This window comes from Drosophila willistoni (genome assembly GCF_018902025.1).
Source record: "Drosophila willistoni isolate 14030-0811.24 chromosome 2R unlocalized genomic scaffold, UCI_dwil_1.1 Seg167, whole genome shotgun sequence".
In the NCBI taxonomy this organism is placed as follows: domain Eukaryota; kingdom Metazoa; phylum Arthropoda; class Insecta; order Diptera; family Drosophilidae; genus Drosophila; species Drosophila willistoni.
Window position 1 is genome coordinate 1,842,262 of NW_025814050.1, and position 20,048 is coordinate 1,862,309.

The following is a 20,048-nucleotide window of genomic DNA, read 5'->3' on the forward strand; positions in this document are numbered from 1 at the left end:
TTCCAACTTTTTTAGTAATGTTTATACAAAAAATTATTTTCCAAAAATCTTTGTATCAGAATCATAATTATAATATATAAACATAAATACTAAAGGCAATGATTACGGAAAGTAAATCTATGTAATCTCATCAACCTCATAATAAAAAAGCAATACAACTGGAAAAGGGGTATGTTTTTATTACAGTTCACAAAAAGGAACCTAGTAGCTAATCTCATCGGTGAAAATGAATTTTGTTCCAATGCCAATATTGCCTAATAAAATTTAATATTCTATGGCATTGCTCATTTGTGAATAGGAATAAGATTTTTTTCAAATACTTTGTAGAAAGTAGCCAGCAGACTATTCGGACGGTATAAAGAAACGCACTCCTCTGGTTTAATTGGCTTTGCTATCAACCTTATCAGGACAACTCTTAAACGAGAAATTTACTTAATGGTTGCACCAATGGAAAATCAAAGTCAATGCACTAGTCTGTGCAAGAAATATACACTTTAGAAAGAGGAACTTGTCCAGAACTTATACTAAAGAACAGTGACATTCCTTAAAGCTATTCAGAGAATATCTTATCTTAATAGACGGCTAATGTAAAATTAGTCTTGAAAATAAAGTAAGCATGCTTCTACTTAAGCGCTGCATCTTCAATCATTTTAATTGAGCCGACTAGTCCTCTTTTGGTTCATGTATATACAAATTTACTTATTGTTGGTAAATACAAAATTATATTATCTAAAGAAGAAAACGGGTATGAAAAATTTGGAGCTTGAAACATTCTACACTGTTCGACAGTTATATAAATACATACCTATTTTGAGTCTTTATTACTAAATCTGATGTCTAAATCTGAATCTCCTCCAACTGGTCATTGCCCAGTTATTGTCACCGCCAGGTTGATGATACATACATATGTATATGTATCTACTTCATTTCTTTTAGAGCTTGAGGGAATGTTTGACGATGGTAGATGAAGGCCATCTATCGCCATGATAATCTTTTTATGTTTCGGTTGGCCTTCGCTGACTTTCGACGATTCTAAATTTAAGCCAGACTAGTGCAGCTAAAACACCAGTTTGTCTAAGCCTGAGCAGGACACCAACGACAGCTTCGGGCCATTCACCGGCACTCCAAGCAGAGAAACTCTTTGGGCTTTCACACATTTGCTTAAGTTATTTGACTTTTTCTCCTGTTGTTTGTTGTCCCCAAACAGCAAAAGGGCAAAAAGATGCTCTCTAACATTTTGTTGCCAAAACATGAAGTTTTCTTTTATTTTTCGTTTGGTTTTCTCGTTTTCCTTTTTGGTTTTCGCCATTGTCTTGCACAAGGACTTGCCTGATATGGGGAAAGAGAGAGTAGAGCGTGTCAGATCCCTTGACATGCCTGTAGGGCAGGAGCACTGGGTCTGATGTAAGTACTGCTAGTATGTAAAATCCATTGATGTGTGTGTGTGTGTGTGTGTGTGTGTGTGTGTGTGTGTCGGTGTTTGTGTTTTGTATGTCGCTCGACTTGATTGAGTTTTATGCACAGTTTACTCTCCATTTCTCACTCTGTCCCTGTGCATCTCCCTCTACACACTTCTGCTTTTCTCTCAGCGGACTGAGTGTCGCTTAATAGCCGCCAGGCCTAGGGCACACGTGCCGTACATCTTTAATTCGGGCGTCTCTTTAAAGCCAAATAACGAAATCTGTCAAGTGAACTTACGGCCTCTCATGTTTATGTATGTGCTTAAACTTGACTTGACTTTTGCCTCATCATTGCCAGCTCTCATTGTTCTCATTGCCTCCCACCATCTCCGACTCTTCGTTTGTTTGCCTATTCACCTTTATTTGCTTCAGACTTTTATTTCGATTCCAAATTTATAAAGATTTATATACTCTGTTTACTCTCGGTTTAATAGAATATATTTAGATAGTAATTAAGTAAGTTTCATTGATGGAAAACCTAGAAAGATTCTTTTAATTGGCAGTTTAGGACAAAAAACTTACAATAACGAACAAAAGTAATATAATTTGCTTGGAATTGAAGATTTTAGATAATTGGATAATTTTGGTATAACAACTTTTATTTAATTGAATAATTCGAACTCAGCATTCGCAAGTGTATTCAAGAGTCGCAGCTTTGGCTTACTTTCTTTATGGGAATGCACGTAGCTACAAAAATTTATTTATTTGGCTTTTAGCTAAACTTCAGTTCTTTTAGTCTTTTGTGCCAACTTCTATTTGAATGGGTTGGCTGCTGCTGTTGAAGCTGCTGCATTCATGAGAAGTCCTGTCTGGTCCTTCACTTTTGACTCGTGTGCCTTTGGTTTGGGTGAGTCTGCTGTTTTATTTTGTGCCCGCTTTTGCGCTTATTTGAAAGTCATTGCTTTCATTCAAACAACCAAATCCTTGCATTAAGTTTTCCTTTTTGGCGTAGCAGCATTTCGCCCGTGCCAACATAATCAATAATTTGCATATTACCTGCTCGGCCTTTTTGGAGCAACACTTTCAAGTCAGCTTCAATTACAGTGACTTCTCTTCTCTTTTTATCTTTATCTTTCTCTTCTATTCTTCCTTGAATACTTGCAAGAGATTTTCTATTTGCCATCAACGCTTATGCAAAGTACGTAGACGACTTCACCGTCGTCCATTATGCCTGGCAATTGAGGCGAAAAACTCAGGTCTATAAGGGAAGAGGGAGAGAGAGAGAGAGAGAGAGACAGAGAGTATCTTCTTCTGTCAAATGAATTTCAGTACCGAGTTTATCGATTGAATCTGCCATTCCAAGGCCATTAAATGCAGGCCAGATAATGGTTAGACAGACTTGTACGTTGCCTATATTATGGAAAACATTTTGATACAAATAAACCCAAGCCCACAGATACACACACTCACCCGAATGTGTGCCCCTGAAATTAGGCAACAAAAATTATGATTATGATGTGTTCATTGTTTTAATGTGAGAAACAAGCACCCTCTCCTTACGTTGCCACATTCGTAAAGTCACATGGAACTTTTCAAGTGCTTACAAATCGTCTTTGTATTCGATACCCTGTAGAATATTTACTTGGCTCTGCTTATATGTGCATATCAGTACTACCAGACTGATGAGGTTCTCTTTATTTTAGACAGGAATTTAGTCAACTTTCCTTCTTAAAATTCATTGTCAAAATCAACTTAAGATTTCAATGGTTCAAATCGAGTTCTAATATTTTGTTACCAATCAATCCCAGCTTTGGCAGAATCTATTATCACGTTTCATAAGTTGTGGTTTGTGGTATTAGTACACAAACTATTGGTTCAGAGTTAATCCTTGGGACATAAGACATTATTTAGCCAAGTTTTGTTTCCTAGAAAGTGTCAAAATTTCATCACTATCTGCCTTATTCCTAGATGTTGCTTCTCAGATATCTTTTTTGCTCTAATATAGGAGTTTTAAGTTTATATCCTTTTCGATTATTGCTCCTCACTTTGTTCGACATGAAAAGAAACAACTCATATTCCTTTGCTGTCTTCCCAATTGAGATGATAAATGAGCTTAATGTGGTTAACTCGCTAGTCTTACCTAGAATGTTAGTAGCAACGTCACATTTAGTCGGATGGTTAAAAAAACTATGACCATCAGTTTGTTTAGTTAGTCTTGGAGTCGTTAATGTTTTAAGCCCAAGGTCATAAATTGAAATGAATCCTTTACTCAGTTTCTGATAAAAGTCGGGACTACCGAGGGTATCAAACAGTTGAGTTTTCGTCTTAGAAAGATTTCCCCTCTGTTTTGTTTTGTGGATCAAGAATTGAGTTTTGTTTACATTTTGTGCTGCTGCTAATCACATGCAAATCCTTTTAAGTCGCAATGACTTTGTGACTCGAGCATATAATAAGCTCATTTGTAATGGAAATAAGTACGCACACTCACACACACACACACACACAACCACATACGCACATTTAAAAGGAAACAAAAACAGAGAAAGCAGGAGAGGAGAGAAGAAAGACCTTTTGGGTTGTGGGTGTGTGTGTGTGTGTGTGTGTTTGGAATAGCTTCAGGTTATTTGGCATAACCTTTTTTCCTCTTTTCCAAACAAACGAATAATGGGGGTTGGTGGGGCTTTTCCTCGCCCTTATTTATATGCCTCTGCTCATGCCTCCTCCATTAAAATATGAATCTAATGTTCATTTTATGCGCGTAATTTACGCTGCAAGGCATTTGGAAGGGAAACACACAAGCCTCATTTGTGTGCCTGATACGGAGCATGGAGAAGGCTCGACGAGCTGCTGAAATGGGTGCAAATGAATCTCCGAGGATATATAGAGGAGCGCTCGCTGGTGCCTGACAACTTTAATTTGAAATATGTTTGAAATTTCCTTATTAAAAAAATATATATTTAAATAATTACATTTGCAATAAATTTTGCTATTTGCCTATCTTTAATGCGTTTCGAAATCAAACGTAATACATATACACACATATCGAAACGCATGATTTATTCTGCAACAAATTTTACCCAATTTGAAATGTGGACCAATTTATTAGCTGGCATTCCACTCTGGGGCAGGCACCTTAAAAATTTTGTAATAAATGTCACACACGGTGGGGAAGGTGTGGGGCAAGCAGTTCGCGGGGTCACCACGCACCCACCGCGCCAGCGACAGGAAATAAAGTTATGGCCACGCATTTGTCACATGCGTTTCATACGGAAAGCAATACAAACAACAAAAAGCATTCTGAACACAAGCGGAAAAATACAAATAAATACAATAAATAAAAATATTTTTAATTAAAATTTCAAATAATGGGAAATTTAACTTGACTGAACCGAAATCAGGAGGTGTTCTCATATACTTCACGCTTTATAAACGGATTGGGAATCGATATGTTGAAAGCAAGAATCCTATCAGGAACTGATTTTTGACCATAAAATTTCAGGATTTATATATCAAACTACTAGGTCACTAGCCCCTTACGCCTGAAGCTGTGGACGTGGACGAAACAAAAGAGAGTTTACACTAAGTTAGCCATTACTAACGTAAGTACAGTTATTATTTATACCATTCTATCCTAAATGAACTGGAGGTTCCTGCCACCGCGGCGCGCCGCGATGAAAAGATAAGATTGTGACGGGTTTATAGATGTTCCAGTGTTACATTTATATGATCATATGATAAAATAGATATATTGTTAGTAAATTACTTTCACAAATAATTTGTTTCTTTTATTGCTTGCTGGTCTAATTTGAAAATATAATACAAATAGTAAGTCTACTATAAAAGTGTAAATCGCACGTCTCCAGAATAAAATCGCAACGCGTTGAATAGATAACGTAGCTTCCGTAGAATCTTTAGGAAATCGGAAAACACAATTTCTTAAACACATGAATGTACTCTGGAAACTCCATATAAGTACATTAGTATACATAAAGTAATCTGCCAGAGACCATTTTCTTAATTTAAAGCAGCCACAGCGATAATAATGGAGATCCTATTTAGCGTATAGAGACTTACTGCTCAGAAGGGTCAGAACTAGCAATCTGATTGCTATAGGAAAAACTACTAAAGATATCTGACATTTATGCAAACTATACTGTTTCATTTTCAACCCATAGAGATAAATAGTAAATGTTTCTGCCTAATAATATTTTTAAGAGTGGTTTATTTATGCTTTATTAGAATACCTTTTCGTTTTAGAAACTTTAGACTTTCTTAAGTGAATAAATATTCAAAAAACTCTTCTTTCGATAACACTTAGTCTTTTGGGGCCTAAATGAAGCAATACATACATAATTTAAAAAAAGTGAATAGGATAGATTGTTAGTTTTTTTTTTGCATTTATGCCATTCTATATTGAATACCTTAATATTCGAAGTAGGAGATTTTCTTGTTTGAAACTAATTAATTTATTAACGGTTTACAAGATGCTCTTCCTAACTGTATCATTACCTTTGGATTCATGTGACTCCAAACAATTGTTTATTTTATTTCAGAATTTTAAAAGGCGCTCTTGTATCTTGTCGGAATAGACAATGTTATCGTTTAAAATGAGAGAATTAAAGGTAATTAATCGTGACAAATTATCCTTGAGATATATTTATAATAAATATTTTTTAAAACTCGGCGGTAGCTTAAGTGCTACTAGATCTTTGCTTCCTAGCTTTTAGCAATACTTGTCCTTCGATTAACCCTAAAGCTAATGACTCTTTCACCTTTCTATATTTGGATGAAAAAGTTTTCCGGAACACTCTGATGTTCAATCATATACGTGTAAGCCGTATTTTTGTTGGTCACAAACATCGAATTGAATGCTTGAACAAATGCCACTGCCAATTATAAGCAAAGAAATTTATAGTGTGAATTTATTTGTTTCTCCTTCTTTACACCCTTTTTTTACCCCATTGGACTTCTGCTTTTTTAGACTTGTTTCTGAGCACGTTTCTGGGGACCAAGACAAAAATGAAATGGCTGGTGTTGCTGCAACATTGGAGGCAGGAGAAGCGGCATAAGCGACGGCAGCAGCTGTTGCATTTTTAATGCTGATTATATAGTTTTCATTTTACGCCCCCGTCCATTTCACTTGCTGTCATAAAAGTCAATATGCCTTGACCCTTTTTCCTTCAAAGCCCTTCGTCTTCGATTTCCCGATCCTGTAACACATATGCGCCAACTTAATCGCAGCATTTTCATAAAATTTTATTGAATTTAAAGAAAAGGAAGAAAAAAGAGCAGTCGGCTGGCTACTTGAGCAAATATCATTTATTTTATTGTTCAATTCCGGCGTAAAGTATTTGTGTGTTACATGTCCTTGTTAGAGCACTCTGCGCTTGTATTTGCGTCTATGTGTTTGTGCTTTGTGTGTGTCCGTGCTTTGATTTCCTGGCCGTCTGCTGAAGCAACTGTGGCAGCTGCTCTTTGCTGGCCATCGTCCTTCGTCTGTTTGTGGCATTTCGGGCCATTCGTAATGAATGTTTATTGCACCGGACATGCTCATGTTTTGCTTCTGCTTTCTTCCTTTTTTGTGTACATCCCCTGTTTGCCCTCCTCCATCTCCTTCGACTAGCACCACATATTACTAGGTCTCCTCTTTTTCTTCTTGCTGCTATTTTTGTTTTCAATGGTCCACAGGACAACTGCGTAATTGCTTTTCTTCTTAACGATTCCTTAGTTCAAACACATGACAAAGCTATTGGAGCAATCTTTTTCAAAACGAGAACAAAAACCACCCACAATTTTAAAATGTTGTTACGTATATCAACATAATACTTATATGTATACATTATATTTAAAATGGGTACTAAAAGAGTACGATTACGTGTTAAAAATAAAGTCATTCACTAATTGAATTCTCTTATATATACATTTAAACGAAATATATCTGGAATCCTATGAGAAAGATCATTTCTTGGATAGGACGAAAACTTCTGTGTAAATACATAGATTGGAAATATTTACTTTAGATAACGCGACGAGTTGAATATCATATTTATTGTGTGTTTTGGTAGTTTCGTATAAATATTAAAGATCGATCGTTCTAAAAAACTTTTTTAGTTTCATTTGAAAATTTCAACAACCTTTTGACCAAACATAAACACGTAATAAGGTCGATGTCGAAATAAGATGACCAACATTTTAAAGTTTTCAGTTTCATGAGGTTATGTATATGTATTATTTATGAAATCAATGGTTTCGTTTAGTGTTTACTAGTAGAAATAGTTTTGAAAATTGGTTTTAGAAACAAAATTGCCGGAAATAAGTTCCCAATGTTCCCTAGTCAAATGTTTGTTGGTTCGTTAGACTATTTTCTGTTATTTTTCCTCAAATTTTTAATGAATCCAATTGAAGGAAACCCTAACGACATTGAACAAACATAGATGCGATTATATTAAAGCTCTCAAGATGTGAGCAAGAAATAAACATATGTAACATTTTAATAATCATAAAAGCCAACAAGCAAAAGCCGAAAAGCGCCCACAACAAAATCTAGTTAAATAAAAATAAACGTTTCCACATATTAAAAACGAGGTGGTCCTGGCAAACCGCAGGAAACGTGGGCTGGGGCGATGGGCTGGGGCGATGGGCGGGGATGATGGGCGAAAAGAAAAAAAGAGAAATTCGAAACTCAACAAGGATGACAAGGACGAGAGTAAGTCATTGTTATGCATGACGCCAACTGCAAAAAGCCAAAGCCAACCAACTCAGAGGGCGCCTGTGATTTCCATAAACAGCAGCAGCAACGGCCCCAACACCATGAACTATGAAGGGGGCACAGAGAGGGCTATGGCGAGGACAGAGGCGTTGTGCTTGGGTAACAAGAAAAATATTAAAGATTCTCGAAAAACCATAATCTTATTGACGTGATAGGATTACACTTTGCTAAGTGAATTAATAAAGTATGCAGGATGGTGGCAAAAGTGTGGCCAACTACTTAAAGAGAAGTATATATGTGCGAGGGGCGGAGGAAGAGTGCAGGGACAGAGGGACGGAGGTCTGAAACGTGGCCTGATTCTTGACAAGGGATGAGCCTTCTGCCGTCTGTACAAAAACTTTTCTGCCAACTTCTGCCTACTCAACATTATTAACATAATTTATCACAACCAACGGTAATGCAGCTCAATAAGCCAACACTTTTGTTCAAAACTTTTCGAGTTGCACAAAAAACGAGAGGAAAACAGCACCGAGGAAAATGAAGAAAACGGCAAAAACTTTAGCCCCCGCCCAGTTCCCAACTAGAACATATTCATTACATAACAACGATTTCATTAACACCCATCGCCCAGTTTTCCGGTGGCAACATAATTATGTCATCTGCAAAATGATTAATCACGTTTCGATTCGTTAGACATTTGAAAAGTTATTTTCCTCAAGCACAATATAAATTGGCATTTATTGTGGAGGAGCGTCGTTCCTTTGACAACTATATATCAAAATGTCCAACAGTTGTTTAGCGCTGAGTGCCCCCCAGGGAGCATTTAATGTTGCCTTTCTGCGGTGGCTTCTCTTTTTTCTTCCCCGTATTTGAGATGGCGAAGATGGGGGCAGCATTTGATGGGCGAATTTTAAACGATTTGGATTTTGTGAGGTTTTTCTCCTTGCCCGCTAAATTGATTTCAAATGTTTGGTTTGACAGAGGATTTTCCCTTTCAGCTACCTAAATTAGCGTTTCGTGCTGCCAATTTATTTTGATCTATGACTAACCTGCCACAAAATAATCACAATGTGAAATATGGTAAACATATTATTTATCAACATCATCTTCTTGAGATACGGCGATTCCCAACAAATTTCTGGACAGCAAGAATCATGGCCAGAAATAATAATGAAAATAACTATTTTATTCGAGTAGTCAAGTAGCAATTGAAAGTTTTTGACAAGAAATATTCAATCGCATTGTGGAAATATACTGACTAAAGCTCATTTAAGACCCATTTGGATAGCATTTAAGATTTGTTAGAACACGGTTGAAATGGCATTCGATGGCTAACTTCAGGACTTGAAAAATGTCGCTAAACTTATGGACTTTTGCTACCTACATATTAGCGGCAACTTGCTGACCTTGAGGAGAGAATCCTTTTGGCTTACAGATGGAAAGGTGGAAAGAAGAGGCTGAAGAAATTCCATTCCAACACCCATAAAAAGTGCCCGGCTATCCATAATTTGCAAACTTTTGGTCGACCAGGCTAACTAGAGCAAGTCAAAACTTGAAGTTTTCAAGTTTCGGTGGCCATTAAAAAGTTGCGCGTTTTCATTTCAATTGCCCCGACAGCCGGTCCACCCGCTCCGCTTCCCCTCCGCGTGGACCCCACACTCCAAGTTGGCTAAACAAATTATAAACTATGTACAAATTTGCACTTGGCAGAAAGAGAATGACATTCCCGGGCAACATGGTCGATTCGGTGGTTGGTGGTTGGGGGGAAATGCCTTGTTGCAAGTGTTGCAAGACTTTGTAGCATGAAACTTATTTTTAGCAGTTGCCAATAAATGCAAATTGCCAGCCAATTAGTTAACAGGAGAAAGGAGGTAATGGGTTTTAGGGATGGGCCAAAGTTTGAGGATGGATAAAGATCAGTCATGATATTTATTAATTGGTCTGCTCTTTGTTGGGGTTATGGTTAGGGGCACTTTTATTTCTGCACTGCAAGTAGGGGAAAGGCTGTTGGGGAGGGGAACCCGGAAAAGAGCAGCGGAAAATTCAAATAATTCGTGGTCGTAATTAATGCAAATTAGATATGAGCCTTTGTTGAAATGAGTTTTTCATCAAGTCTAACAACTTAATTAGCTCATAAAAATGACGCCTACCCCAAAAGCTGTTAACCCAAACCCAAACCCAAACCATAGTCCGCTGCGTGTTGCGGACACTTAAACGCGGCACAGATTGCCAATTCCCACTCCCAATCCCCTATCCGACCGACTCCTTGTACCACTCTGGCTGGCGGAAATGCTCCATAGCAGGTCGTAGGTCACGGCGGCATAGGCGCAAAGCTAATTAGTATTAAGTGCTCTTGTGGCACTTCAGGCCGTCTCTTATGATGTGGTTGTTGTTGCTCTTGTTGCCGGTTGCTTGTCGCCTCGGGTGTGGCAGCAAAAAATATTTTTGTGTGTGCGGTCAGTTGTTAAATTTCAGCCAAAAACGGTTGAGCAAAGCACCAAAATATGAGAGCAATTTGCTCTTCTTGATAAAGTGATTATCTGTATACTCTTTAGCACAACTTTACCTGCAAAAGAATTCTGCGAGAACTAGGTGATAATCAATCAGGTTAGAATGTGAAATAGGTTCAATCCTTTTGATTACTGGCCGGAAGAAAATATCTTTACAATTCGAATTTCGGTGGAAGGGCTACAAAGGGCATCTCATAGTCAATAAGCCCTTCATACTGGGCAAGTGGAGCTGGGGCGGATCGGGTGGGGAGCCCAATGCCAATGGCATAATTTGTACAAGCGATTTAGTATCGCTTGAGCGGACAATAAAGTCAACTCCAAGTCCAAGTTGGCCTTTTGCCTAATTGTGTAGTGAAATCGAATGACGACGATGCCGACGATGATGTTGATTATGACAGGCCAATAGCAGGTGACTTTGATGTTTTTATGACTCAGGCCTAGGGTAAGAATGAAGTTTCCCAAATTTAAACATTTTGTTACATTTCATTCGCCAACGATATAACGATATATGAGCTATCCCATATCCAAAGGGAGGTCAATTATCTTATTAAAATCCATTTTCACTCGTCTAAAAGAACCAAGTGAAGTGGAAACTGTCGTTTGCCGTTTGTCATTCATTTGGCCAGCACGTAGACGCTTTACTTTAGTTTTTCAACTCATTTCCGCTGCTCACATGACTTTATGCAATAACGGAGGAAATAAAATTATCTTATCAGCCACTGAAGCATCCTGCGTGTCCTGTATGTGTGTGTGTGTGTGTTGGCTAATTTTATTGCATAAAACTTGTGCTTATTGCGTTCTCATCCTGCAAAAGAAACTGCACGTTTCGGTCATACAATACGAACGTGACCGCTTGCTCACGGACCAAAAAGATCGGGCTGACATGGCCACACGTTTGGGCAGCCTCTTCATGACGATGATGTGGATGATGTGGACGATGTCTACGATGACCACGATGTACATACAAGATGGCTTGTGCCATTTCCTTGTAATGTTCATGGCTTAGCACAAACAGCACAAGCCAAATTACAGTAATTCATGGTAATTTTTTGTATATTTTGTCCATTTGTGTAGTACAAACAGAATGAAACAATAGCATGAATAGGACGGCTACATTGTTGTCCTAGGAAATATATCCTGCCGAAATAAAACCTGTTTAACATCGAATAGACCAACAAATTCAAAGACTTTTGTCTATTAAAAATATGTTTAAGCTAAGAGAGGTAAGTAAGTATTATTAACTGACTTTCTTAAACAATAATTAAGAATCCAGGGTGAATCCAATTCATAGTTTGTATTGATACTTCTCAACCCTAACGATATGGATCGCAGTCGTCTGTTTATCATATTTAAAGTATACAGCTTAAAGATAAGTACAGCGTCAGCATAGTCCTCAGTGTCGTAACTGTTCAAGTCATAAATTCATAATTTTGTTGTGATTTTTTGTCATGGTTGAGTGAGCGAGAACTCCTAGTAAAAAGTTTAGTAATGTGTAGCTTGTAGTTTGATGTTGAGAGATTGTAGTTTTGGTATTTACGATACCAACTTATTATACATTTTCACTTATTTGAACCCTCTCTGTTGCTCTTTAGATCTTTCTTTAGATTTCTTTTAAGTTTTTTACTTTCATTATACGAACAAAAAAGAATTTTCAAAACATTGCTTTCCAACATTTAAATGGTAATGCCAATTCCCATTAGAAATGAGACTGAAATGAAATTTATCAACAAAAAGGAAAACTATCATCCATTTTTGCACCTCGTTTTTTTTTTGTTGTTTTCTACCCCTCGTCGTCTCCTGTTTTGCGCATTTTCTTAGCCTGGTCGTAAAACCCTTTTGCATATTTATAGCCTCCAAACTGTTGCGGAAGTTATGCAAATTGGAAAACTTATGGCACAACGCACACCAACAAGCCACACACACACACACACACACATACAGGCAGGGCGACATTTAAGCAACCAACTGTGTTTGTATCTTGGGCAACCAACAAGCCAACAATCTAGACAAAACAACAAATTTTGCCAAAATTGTATTTATAAAGTAAAATTTTAACAAATTAACTGCAAATGCTGAGACATTGGCAAACAAATAAATTCTTACACTTGGAAAAAGAGACAGAAGCAGAGACAGAGATGGAAGGACTAGGAGTTGGTTGCACTATGAATAGAAAATGTGGCAGCAGATGTGATGGGCAAAGGGAGAGGGGATTGTGACATCATATTGTCATGTCAAAATATTTACACTATATCAACTGCACATATAAACACACTGAATATGGATGGGAATATTTCTAGTTTGAGTTTAAAATTTCATTTGGTTCTTGCCATCCGTTTTGGATATTAAATTTCATATTTTTCTTCTTTTGGATTTGCCATTGTTCACAGATACTTTCAGTGTTTTTCCTCTCTCTCTCTCTCACTCTCTCTCTCTCTCTCTCTCTCTATCACTCTCTCTCTCTCTCTCTCTCTGTGTGTGTGTATAGCTCTAGAACATTCTTCATTTCCCTTTAGCCCCTTTCCTACAAACAGCCATCACTGGCTTATGCAATTTCTTTTTGAATTGCATTTCCAAGTGACCAAAGCTTGCTTATCTCCGAATGCAGCTGTCACTGTGAAAGTTTTCATCTCTTTGAATAAGTTTCGTCCACCAGGATGAACAAACAGTTATTGAAATTCTAATCGAAAAGTGTTGTTCTGTTTTTTTTCCCCCCTAAAGGTTTTTTGTATTGGTCAACACTGCTGGAAATAAATCAATCAGCTCCTTTAATAACTACACACTTATGGATACATATACATATGGATATATTGCTACATTGTTAAACTGATGAAGCGAATTAGAAAATTATCAGCAATTTTCATTTGACTTGATTCCGATAAAATGAAAGCCTGCTTCTCGACCCATTGAAGCGGTCTCATTTGATAAGCCAGGCAACAACAACAACATTTTTCCAATTGAACTAACGCTATTTAATGAAAATCAACACTTCCGGCTGGCAAGAGGATCCGATTCCAACGACTCGCAACTAACTAATAACGCTGGCTCCATCTCCGACCAGAAACACTTTGTGTACGTGAGACTCTTTAAGGGTGTGTGTGTGTGTGTGTATGTTGGTGTAACGAGCTACAAATGTTTACCGCAAAATTGTATATTTGCATTTATATTTGTTGTACTCGTTGTCATTTCATTGCAAAAAGCGTACGTGCCACATTTGCCCCAAGTTGCCGTTGCTGATGTTGGCGTTGTCAGCGACGATGCGTCCCACTCATTTGATGATAATCATCCGAAGGCTAAAGGAAGAACGATGGCGGCAACAAATGAGGTCGACAAATTTAAGGGCTTATTTCGTTGTTTAGTAAATGCAGCAAAATAAGGACAAATATACATACTTGTGTGTCGTACATTGTCAGTAAAACAAGCAATCTAATTTACCTTTTGCCAAAGTACTTTTAAGTTGCCTATCGACTAAAACTATGCACTGAACAAATTGATTGAGAAAGATCTTACAAAATTTTGCAATAATAAATTGATAAATACGTCATTTGACAACATTTGACAATAAGGTCATAACATAGATGATGAATCGAGTGACAAGGTCAATGGGGTATATCGAAGTAGGCGTGTCGACTTTGTTAATGTTTTCAAATTGAATTGAATTAAATTTAAATTTTAGTAGGCTGAGAAATTAAATGTCAGTTGTGAAAAACTTAACATACCAACTGAACACAACACATTCATTTCAAACGAAGATTTCGTAGAGTCGAGTTGTTCGGACAAAGTTGTACAATAAAAAGAGTCTTTGGTAATTTTCCCAGCACCGAGAAATTAAATTTCGATTTTTTTTTTTTACGAATTTTCAAAATTTTTATTCGTCGTTTTCTTTTAGCGACAGCAACATTGACACCCTTATTCGAGAGGAAAAAAAATCAAACATGGGCTTCGACATAGCTCTTATTATCGGCCGCACCGACGAGGAACTCATATGTCCGATATGCACAGACATCCTGGAGAGTCCGGTTCAGTCGCCCTTGTGCGAACACGCCTATTGCCGGGAGTGCATTGGGAAATGGATTAAGGAGAAGAACAACTGCCCGGTGGACCGCTCGGATCTCTTCCACAGTCAGTTGGTGCCAGCCTCGCGCCTGATGCGCAACATGCTCGGCCGCTTGAAGATAAAGTGCTGCTATTTCGAGAACGGATGCGCTGAGGTGTTGGAGCTGGAGGACTTTCGATCGCATTTGGCTAGCTGTGACCATAATCCCAAAATGGATATTAGGTGCACAAAGGGTTGCGGAATGAAGGTACCCAAGGACGAGATGCCCAGACACAATTGCGTGGTGAACTTGCGCGAATTGGTGACGAAACAGCGAGATGAGGTAATCAGGATAAAAGAGGCTTTGGCTAGTCAGCACCAGCGCATTTCGTATCACCGTCGCGAACTGGAGCTGGTGCAGCACTATATCACCGGTTTGAGGTACACAAATTCGGTGGTGGGTAATATCGGGGACCAGCTCGAACGGTTCTCACTAATGCAGTGGGGAAATAATTTGAGACTGGCCCATATTACCAACTGGGGCAGTCTCATATCCACGCCGGATATATTTTTACACATGAGGATTAGGGATGGACTCGGCGCAAGTAGCTGCCCGTTGAACCTGATAAATAAGATCGCTGATCGGTGTCATGAGGAACGTTGGCCGGAAGGATTATTAAATTTAAGCACAAGGCGAGAGAATCATCACAGACTCATGCTGTATGTCACACGGATCTTGCCCATTTTTATGACTGGGAAATCCTGCGTGGTTATGCTGGGCTGCGACAACACACACATGCCCGAGAACCTTCGACCCGGGGTTGGTATGGCCATGATCTTTGATGATGGAGTCGTGGAGGCGTTGCTGTAAGACGCGTCTATCTTGGTCCTTTGCTGTACATTTTTAACAAGTTTACATTGTCCGTGCTTCACTCAAGTCAAAATTTTAACCAACGTTCTTAGCATTAGCCGCATCTATCTATCTTATATACCCAATTAATACTATTTTGAATTCATACACAAATGATACTAGACAAACCATACAACACGATCTGGAATAGTTACATTCCTAAAACTGAAGGAGCCGAAAAATGTATCCTTATGGCAGAAGCATGTACTTATTCATACGAATAATATTCGTATAACAAAATTTTGAGAATGTTAAAAAAAAAAAAAATGTAACATAATCCGCTCCTCTGGAATTCATTATCTATAAATTCATTTATAAAGCTTGATCAAGAATCGAAAGACTTTTTGTTAACCCATTTTTTTTAGCTACTACTCATCGGATTACAAGCGCAGTAAAAGATCGACTTGAACGGATGCCGGTCAATAATGTAAGCTGCGTTTTCGCTTTTTAATAAGTAAACTCTCGAAGTCCTGGCAACTGTTTTATTGGGCATAAAAATTAAAAAATAACGCTAAAGTTTTTAATAGATTTTAAGATACCATCGCGCCAAATTTAGCGCAGAAACTTGTAATGGAAATGTGAAAAGTTTCACGGCTCTTCGCTGTAGTTAGCGGCAGTTGACAGTTTCCAAAGTTTCCTCATGGAATATTTTGAAAATTTAAAATGTGTAATAATTTCAGATAAATTTGCTCAATAAATTTACTTGCCATATGCCAAGCCAACTTAGCCAACAAATTAGTTGTTTTGTGCGAAGTTAATTAAGTGACACGGGAAAGTTGCGTGAGGGGCAGAGGAAAAAGTGACTTGATTAGACAAAGACCACAGACTAACTAACTAACGAACTAATACTCAAGGCTGATACCTGAAACAAAGGCACACTGTCCAGACAAAAACCAAAAACTTAATTAATATTTACATGAGCACTAGGGGTAGATTTTTGGTGGGGCGAGACTTGTCCATGTTGCAGTTTCTGCCTTATCTTTGGTGCTGTCGTGTTTGCATATGTTGAGCTGACTCCCGTCCCCGTCCCCGGCATCGGCCCCAGCTCTGGACCCGTGTGTGGTGCTGCTCCTGGTCCTGGTGGCAGCTTGCATGGCTGCTAGAAATCAATTCGCATTGTTAACCCATGATTGGATATTATTGATTCAATTTGCTGCCACTGGGAAGCGAGACATGTTTTATGCATGGCCCATGTGTGTGTCTCTGTCACCCAGGCTACCCCCTTCTCGCTCATGTGTGTGTGTGTGTGTGTATGTGTGCTGATAATGTCTCTCTGTATCGATAATGGAGAACATGCACGCTCGCACACCAACACCCATACCCACACCCACACCCACACACACGCACACTTTCATATACATTGACTTGACTCTCGGTTAAGTTTAATTTATGCATTTGTTGCACTTGACTCTCTCCTAAAACAGTGGATGAAATGGGCGAGAAAATTGAAAAACAAATTCCAAACAAAAATATTACTCAAGATGAAAATCAATAAACACTTTATATATAGGTATACTATAATAGAACCTATTCTCAAGTTACCCAGCATTTCAAACTTAATCGGTTTAAGGATATAGAAACAGAATATCACGCCACTGGATCAACAGTTAGCTTCCGACATATGACTTTAAGGAGAAAGTTTCCTTTCATGCCTCCAAATTTTCTTCCTTCTACTGGTTTACTTCAGACTTCCTTTTGTCAATTTTAATCGAGTCTATGATAAATATTTAAGTTTTGTGCTAATGTAAACTATTTCTAAAGAAAGTGACATTTTTATATCAACCATTGTTGTTTTATTTGTCATTTGCCATACACATACCTATCTAGTAGGTCCTGAAACATTTACTCCACTTGAGAACCTTTAAGTTAGTCCATAAAGTTCGAATGAATACAAAGTTTAGATATTATTTGTTCGGGTATTGTTGTCATTGTGTTTGGCTTCTCTTGTTGCTCTTGCCATTATCGTTGACAATGACAATGATAACACAATGTCAAACAATCACACAAACACGCACACACAAGCGGACACACACGGGCAGGACTCGATGCAACACCACGCCCACAATTGCCGCCCAACGCTTGAGGCACATTGTTTTTGGATTTTGAAGTGTTTGACATTTCCTGTTGCATTCGAACTTGATTGTTAAAGTGAAATTTTCAAATTTCTGAATCTGAGAGCCAGCAGAGAGCCCAAGACCAGAGGCACAGCCAGCTCGGTTAACAATTACGTCTAATCACCTTGGTATAAATCACTTGCTCTCGCTCTCAGCACAATGGAAACGTCTGGAAAAGCGAATGCACAGAAAAAAGGCGGCAGTAAATTGGCAGCGATAAAAATTGAAAGCCCTGTGGAAGCTGAAGTCAGCCAGACGAAGAGGCGATGTAGGCGCGTTGAGTTGTGAAAACCAAACGGAAATGGCGGCCATAACTCGCCAATGCTGCCACAAAGGCCCGTTGCAGAGATATCGGGCCAGAGTCCTGGCTATTAGGTGTATTTTGCTTTATGCTCCCATTCATGTTTCTATGTTTGTTTTGTGAATGTGTTGCCTACTCGCTGGGTGAATGGATTTAAGGATTGGAGCCAGCCAGCGAATATATAGGGAAAGAGTAAGCCAGCAAGAAAGACTATGGCAATATGGTATGATTTTGATTAGCCGGAGTTGTTAAAGGCATCAATATTGCGAGGATATAATTGAGCAGCCCTCAAATATATGCTGCATAAAATTCAGCATATGGCAAGAAATATGAGCGACTAGTGGTTTTTCTTATTCTAGGTTGTGAAAATGAGAGGAAATCGCATGTTAAATTGGCAGCAACCTAAATCTATTTGTTTTCGCCAAATAAATCAACCTTTAAGCTTCACTTGTCTGCCTTCCGATATCGTAGCGCTTATTTCTTTTACATTCTGCTTCGGCTGCCCCGCAAATAAAACACAAAACTTGAGCCACAAATTATGCAGAAGTCCTGCGAACTTGGGGGCAAAACCGTTTATCCACTTGCAACCAATTGACATATATTTCACTTGAGCTGTCTGAATGGAGGCTAAACGATTTAACCAATTTATGTACCTGGACAGCAACAAATTCATTGCGTATGTGTCTCTGAGCTTGTGTGTGAATGTAATAAAAATTTAATGGCATTTATTAAGTACACATTAAATTGATTTACGGTTGCAAATATATTTATTTTTATTGCCAGTTGTGGAGCAAAAAAAATGATGAAAACATTCAACTATCACTTTAGATAGATTTCCCTCTACTTTTCCTTCCGCTATACTATTGTCCGTCAGTCTACTGCAAGTCATTTCATCAGCTTTTCGATCAGACCGCATCGATTTTATGATTTCAGGTAAATGAAGGATAATTGGGTCACTAGTAATGTAAAGGGCAACCCGCATGACTGGCAACAAATAGTGAATTAGTTCCTTTCCAAAAATATCTCATTGTCTTTAAAGGCCTGGTACGTTCTCTGTCCCTTTGCTAATACTCTGACTTTCAGTTTATTTTGAAAAATCAATTGTTAAGAGACAGGGACATAAATTGCATGCAACAACAATGACGAAAATATGGTAATAGGACTCCGAAAAGCAGATTAAGTACCAGTATCTTTCCCCGCTGCCAATGCCAACTCAAGTAGCAGCAGAACCCATTGCCAGTTGTTGCTTTAATGTTTTCCTTTTTTTGTTGCTTTTGCATTCCCTTTTTTTCTATTTTGGTAAGCTTCTCAATTTCTTCTCTGTCCCCTCCCCTCCTTATTCTACATCTCTCTCTCTCTTTTGTATCTCTGGTTTTGTCTCCTACGCATATTTGCTGAACACTTGAAATTTTAGCAGCAATTTACGCTTTTAATGCAATCAGTTTTTTGTTGTTCCTGCTAATGCGATTTAAGTTGAATGCTGCCACGCCCTCGGAGTTGGCCATTCTCTAGGAATCAATTGGCAGTTGCCACTTGGGGGTCATAAGAGGAGCCAAACAACTGGCATCTAGCAGCCAAGCAAAAAGGGTTTTATCTCTTTGCTCCCCCTCCCGCTCCCGCTCCCAAACGCTCTTTTACACTTTTTGTTACTTGCAATTTACGCCAATTGCATTGAGGGGCGAAACGGAGAGTTCTTTTAATGCCCGCAGTTTTAGTTGTCGTTTCTTATATGACATCCAGCTGAAAGTGTTGAAATTCGGCTAAGCGCTGATCCCCGGAGGGCCATAGCTGGCTAGAAAATGGTCTGAAACACTGATTCGCAGTCAAAGGGAATTTGTTCTCGGTCTAAAGAGCTCTGTGCGATTGTGCATGGAACAGATTCTTCAATGGTATTAACTTTTTCCAAATTTTTATTTCATCTTGACAAACAAAAACTGCTAAAAATAAAGTCAAATGGAACCTTTATAAAAATGTTTTAATGCGCTTTGAAATGGATCAGGGGGAAATATGAAAACAGGGTCTCGTTTGGCCCATTTGACTGAGTCGCCGTTTGTCAACTTTGCCACTTATC

At 38.4% G+C, this 20,048-nt stretch overlaps 1 protein-coding gene across 1 annotated transcript; it reads left to right on the forward strand.

Moving 5' to 3' along the window:
* The first annotated feature begins 14,344 nt into the window (after window positions 1–14,344).
* On the forward strand, window positions 14,345–15,894 carry LOC6644065 (E3 ubiquitin-protein ligase NRDP1). Its single transcript, XM_002066505.4, has 2 exons — window positions 14,345–14,421; window positions 14,506–15,894. Exon 2 carries the CDS (start codon window positions 14,552–14,554, stop codon window positions 15,521–15,523), a length of 972 nt encoding a protein of 323 aa, XP_002066541.2. The 5' UTR covers window positions 14,345–14,421; window positions 14,506–14,551; the 3' UTR covers window positions 15,524–15,894.
* The last annotated feature ends 4,154 nt before the right edge of the window (window positions 15,895–20,048 follow it).

Bases quoted from the DNA above. Each gene is read 5' to 3' on its own strand.
- LOC6644065 (XM_002066505.4), top strand. From the start codon at position 14,552: ATGGGCTTCGACATAGCTCTTATTATCGGCCGCACCGACGAGGAACTC.